Consider the following 6,221-nt stretch of genomic DNA (forward strand, 5'->3'; position numbering starts at 1 on the left):
ATCAAAATGTCTTATTGTGAGACAGACCGACAACTATAATACAATTTACACAAGTCATTCCACCTGCGACGTAATGAAAACACGCGAATGTGACGTAGCCGAATCAGATAAATGCGTGCAGATTAAACAATAGAGACAAAAATATTTGATTGACGTCAGATATTCGCGAAGAGTTCAAAAATTTTTTATTATTACATTAAAAATGCATCAGTTATTATTAATTATAAAAATTATTAATAAAAATTATTAATAAAAATAGCTTATAAAATAAATCCCTTTTGATTTGCTTGTTAAAACAAGCCATTGTTCGCCATTATTACGCGAGAATTCCTTCTCGCGTAATAAGTTCGACAGATCTAGGCGGAAGAGTGATCTTAGCTGTAACTTTTCTCGAGATTTTATCGCGTTGCATGTAAGTCTTAAGTTAAATTATACCGCTCATCGGTATATATCTTTGTTCCTTTGTTGCGTCCTATGCAGGAAATACTATATTCTTTCTGGCCTTACGCTCGCGCGATATCTATTTAAATGCTCGGGGGGATTGCGAGAAGGCTGGATGTACTAGACGACCTCTGAGCACATAACCACGTGCTATAGCCTAGCCGCAATCGTATACGCATATACGATTGACACTGCGATACACAGATAACACGCCGGATAATGATTACAACAGTTGTAATTTTCCAAACCAACGCCCTAAATGAAAGTCATGGAAAACGATTTTTTATTCAAAATCGCGAATACAAGTCTTGCTTGAGACATTTAAAAAATATGAAAGATATTCAAACTATAGAATACTTTCGCATATATATATCAAAAATCATAAATGAAAATGTACACCAATATTGATTTAAGATAATAAGGTAATAGAGAATCAATCTAAAGATGTGCAATCTATTATTTAATATATTAATATTTTTCTTCCTATGTCAGTTTTATTGCTCTCACTGTTATACATGTAAAAACTTAAAATTACATATCCATAAAGTGTCACGTTAGATATCTCACGGTAATCGAACGATTTTTAGACTCTAATCCCAAAGGTTATCTCTTACGGTGACATTTATTATAGACAGTAAACGATTATCTCGCCAGATTAAAAATAAGCATGATAAAATTCTAAGTTTCTTTAAAACTTTGCCGATGACATTTGATAAGCTTACAGCCGATTCATGCTAATGATATTTGATTCAAGCGTGTTTTGATTACAGAACCGTGATGGTGACTCGTTCGCTCTGTCGTTAGCCGCTGCGTTGATCCCTCGCGGGTGATGACTCTTGATGGAGCTTGCAGGCTTCATCCAGAGGAAAGTGTCCTCGACCACTTTTCAGCCTGCTAGATTCCAGGGCTTGTCGGTACGACATCGACTCCATATACTCGACCACCTTCGGGGAAAAAAAAGAGAAAGAGAAAAGAGTATACCTCGCAAGGTCAGCGTATCGCAAGAGAACGAAGTTCGTTTCACCGGAGTAATTAAAGTTTCCTGCATTTGAGCCGCGGAGCCGACGTTGCGTGGCAAGTGGCCTGCTTTTCGGACCGGCGGTACTTTTGTCGAACAAGGAGAAATAAAAATCGGCGTCCTTTTACTTAATGAATTAGGGTCAGCAGATCGCGCGCGCGGGGCGTGTGTTCTAACGTTTTGTTACGCCGAAGGTCGCGCCTAAAGGATGCTTGGGGCTGATAAGGATCGCTAACAATGGACGTGTCGGCTAAATAAATGATTAATTAAATAAGATAGCTCACCCGAGTATGGAATGACTTCCAATAAGTCACTGGAAGTTGGAAATATTTTTCAGCAATGAATTGCAACTATACTTTCTATTTGACTACATTTCTAATTAGATATTAAATATGTTCTGTTATACTTCACTATATTTACGATTATGAAATAGAGCAAGTATTTAGCTTGTCATTTAAAAAATTGTTTGAGAAATAAATAATATATATAATATACACAACGCGCGTGAAACAATTTAATAAAGTCAAGGATAACTTTCAGCGAAAAACTGAATCTGTAAATTAGCAAATCTTATGTGAAATTGTAAGCAAAGTGAATTTTTACGAGCGAAAGTCAGAAAGTAAGATTTTCTCAACTCATGTAACTTTAACTGCTTTATTTGTACTGAGAAATTTATATGCTTTAAATATTATACATTTACATTCGTACACTATTTTTCAAGATCGTCTTTGATGAGGCACTTGTCTAATGAGTGGGAAATCCATGAATCAAAATCCTGTCAGTAGAAGGTGGGAGCCCGTGTACTCAGCGACTTTTTGCACTCCACGTTTGATCATGAGCCCTGATCTCCGCCTTCTGATTTTTATCTCTTTCCAAGAATGAAAAAAACACCTTCATGGCGCATGATTCCAATCAGATGATGATGTCAATCATGAAGTGTAAAAAGCTGCGTGTACAGGTTCCCATTTTTTTGCAGGCTTCTGATTCCCGGAATTCTCGCTTAGACAAGCCTCAACAAGTAGAGTGACTATATTGGAGAATATATATTGTACAAATGTATATTTTTAAGACGAATAAATATGAACAAATAAAGTAAGCAAAAAAAATTATACATGATTTGGGAAATTTACTTTCTGATTTCCCCCTCTATATACAGTTTGTGATGATATCATCGCTGTATTAGGTACAGGCCGAATGAGATCGATGTGAAAAATTTTATTGAATGTAATTAATGTGTTGCACGCGGAAGTATCCGGACAGGAGACGGACAACAAACCCCACGATGGAATCACGGAAGTTTTGCAGAGCAGTTTGATAATTAATTACACGTTCCACCGTATAAATCTCGTCTGTCTAGTGCACATTAAGCGAAACGTTTTATATGAACCGTCTTGCGCGATCAGTGTGCTCCGTAATGAATGCAGCCGACATAATTAATTAATGATACACGACGCTCGTGACTGATCATTGAGCATGCTTCGTTTTCTAGCAGGCAAAACGTATGCTCATCCAGATTGATGAATATAATCGTTGAAATGTCAACAATTCAATAAAAAGAACATTTTTATTTAAAAAAAAATGTAATATTTTTTTATTTGCAAATATATCTGCAGATATTGAAAAAAATGATATTTTAAAAAATGTTAATTTGTTTGTAAAAAAAATACAAAATAACTTGATAGACCCATATCAATATTATCATTAAAATTAATTATTGTTCCTACTAAATTGAGCACAAATTAATTACACATCAATTAACGATGTTTAAATGTATAACCTGGTTGTTGTAATCGATGTAACCCATTAAGATTTGTGATGCGATTGCGCCGCTAATGCTTAGAAGAAATATTCTTTGCAATAATATCTTGTTCAGAAGCCATTTAAACTGAGCCATGATGTAGCTGAAATATATAAACACATAATTACGTTTTGTATTATGTCAATCGATTAATAGATGCCTTACCTACTGATTGTGAATATACCGAACGATCCGTATATAGTATATTCTCTGGAAACATTATTCATTAAATAAATATATCTTGCATGTTATAAGCACTAAATATTTTTATTTATTGTAAGCGAAAGTGAACGTTAAAATTTATCAAAATTGTAGATTGTAGCAATATCTTTACATTATGACAATCATAAAATTTGATTAGCGATGAACTTCATATTCAATGAGATTTACTGTTTAAAAGATGACAAGAGTAGAAATGAATATTGTTTGAGATATATTTAAATTATTAATTTTTATTTAATTATTTGTGAAATAGAAGATTGCATTACAAATACACGCTTATGGATATTGATAAAATGAAATTTGTATTTGAAATAAAATGTAAAAATGAGTTTTAACTTGACATTTTTTATCACATAGATATATAAAGATGTCATTTTTTTTAAATTTAGCTAAATACAAAGTGTATAAGTGATCGTGGCGCAGAGAGTTATGTATCTGCTTTATGTGCTTATGCCTAAGACCCGGGTTCAAATGTCACCGCAGAAACATCGGATTTTTATTCGATTGCTATCTCTCAGAAAGCAATGGCAAACCGAGAGTATATCTTGGGATAGGAAACCTCTTTATTTATTATTAGATCGTTCGGAACCATCCCGTATGTCTGTGAAAATAAATTGTAAATAGCGCATACGACAGAAATACGTTGAGGGGACACCACGCTTCTGACAAGAGACGAAAAGAATTCGAAACCAATCCAATCGTTTTCTAATTTCGGATGTATTAGAATACGTAAAGCATCAATAGCTAGGATCAAAAAAATTAATATAAAAGACTCAATGATACTTGGATGAGACGAAGAGTCATCCGTTTACGTAAAGATGTTATTATTCTTTGGATTCAGCCAAAAAGTATAGGATAATTTATCATTGTCATATCTAAGAATTAATCGAATTTATTATATTAATTTTTTTTATCCTGTTGGTGCTTCATGATAAGCAGTTTGCATGTCTAGAAATCATTCAGTGAAGTCGATTTAATATAAATTTATCCAATCGATTCGTTTAATTAATAATTCAGTAAAAAATACATTGTAAAAGATTAGTATTACGAAAGGTAAAGCTATTGTTTAATACATGAGCTTGCATCTGTCTGTCAATTTTATCATATGTGAGTGATTAACGTAAACACAATACACTAAATAAAAAATATAGAAAAAATGCTTTGAAGCAATAAAAGAAATATAATCTGAATTTAATGAAGAATATATAAAAGATATCAATTGCACAGAAGCAATGAAAACTAAGGCAATAGCAATAATATAGAAAGAAGCTAATAAAATTGCAGTTTAAATAATTAGACTTCAATAGGGAAAGAAATTAATTAATATATCTTTGGACTGAAAACGCGCGCGCGACAAAAAAGTGTATCACCAATTTAAAAAATGATAAAATATTACATTAATTAGATAAAGAGCGTCTCTAGAGATATAAAAAACTAAAAAAAAGGATAGAGATAAGATATACATTAAAGTAGAATGTAAAGATAAAGAAAAAGAGAAGCAAGTAAAAATAAAGAGAAATCTGTCATACTAAATATTAACAGATGTAATAATAGGACAGCATCAACTGTAGAAATATTATAACTAAAAGATGTCATGTATCATTCATAGATTAGACATATTTTAGATATGTCATGTCTAGACATAGATTAGACATATTTAAACAATCTTTTACGTTCTTTTACATTTTAATTTCTATAGCATAATTATTTGCAGAAAAGAAAATATTCATACAAAGGGAATATTCGTAATTTATATACAAGATATGTTAGAACGTAATACGTATAATATTATAAATCATTCTTTTTTTCTCTAATTACCAGGTATAAATATTCAATGTAATCTCGAGAAAGTAAATTCCACGAAAAGTTTACGTATACCGAAACACTTAAATTAATTAGCGCCATCGCGTAAACGGGGAATTAGAGTCCTCGCACAATCGAAAGCGGTCATCGCGTGATGTTTAAGATTTACGGCATCGCGCCGCAGCCGCTGAATACGTTCTCAATCGATAACCCCGTCTAAAAAAGAATTGTCCGAGAGTACAACTCTCTACTTAAATTTCTCCGATCATTCCGGAACGACGCTCTTACTTCGTAATCACATTCCTCCGCTCCGCAATTACACGCGCGGAGTGTCGGGGCGCGCGCGCGACGAAATTCAAATTCAAACGCGCGACGGCAATCAGGATTCGCCGCGCGGCCGCCCGGCGGCGCCAGTGTCGCGACGCGCCGCGACGACGGTTCGGTCGATAAACGGCGGGACGGAAGGGCTCGCGCGGCTCCGGAGGCGCTCTCTCTACGAGTTCTCGCGAGTACACTTGCGTGTTCCTGTCGGGTCGAGGCCGGACTGGCCGGAGTGATTCGCGACGCGAGTTGAGACTTGACAAGTTTTCCTCTCTTTCCTTCCGCGCGGCGTGAGACTCGAGGTAACCGTACATAGTGGTTAATAATCACGACGACGAGCATCCGCGGCCTCGCGTAGTTCGCGCGATTGATATGTCGCGCGGGACGGCGGCGGTGCTCCAACGACGACGACGACGACGACGACGACGACAGGTCGCGTAATCAATCGTGATCGGTCGCGTCTCGTCTCTATACAGTCGAGTCGACACGCGAGACGAACGGGTGGCCGCCGCCCGCGGCACGCGTCTTCGCCCGCGTCGAGCAGCGTCGAAACATGCGTCCGTTGCGGGGCGACGGGGACCGAGCGACAACCGAGGAGGCTCCTTCGAGGAACTGTCA

General features: G+C 36.0%; 1 protein-coding gene across 1 annotated transcript; it reads right to left on the reverse strand.

The window, feature by feature from the left end:
* Positions 1-913: 913 nt before the first annotated feature.
* LOC105452877 lies at positions 914-3,629 on the reverse strand. The gene is made up of 3 exons (XM_011694407.1): positions 3,423-3,629; positions 3,237-3,360; positions 914-1,385 (listed from the first exon to the last, which is right to left on the reverse strand). Exons 1-3 carry the CDS (start codon positions 3,482-3,484, stop codon positions 1,242-1,244), a joined length of 330 nt encoding a protein of 109 aa, XP_011692709.1. The 5' UTR covers positions 3,485-3,629; the 3' UTR covers positions 914-1,241.
* Positions 3,630-6,221: the final 2,592 nt, after the last annotated feature.

This window comes from Wasmannia auropunctata, unplaced genomic scaffold (assembly GCF_000956235.1).
Source record: "Wasmannia auropunctata unplaced genomic scaffold, wasmannia.A_1.0 LD336026.1, whole genome shotgun sequence".
Classification (NCBI taxonomy): Eukaryota; Metazoa; Arthropoda; class Insecta; order Hymenoptera; family Formicidae; genus Wasmannia; species Wasmannia auropunctata.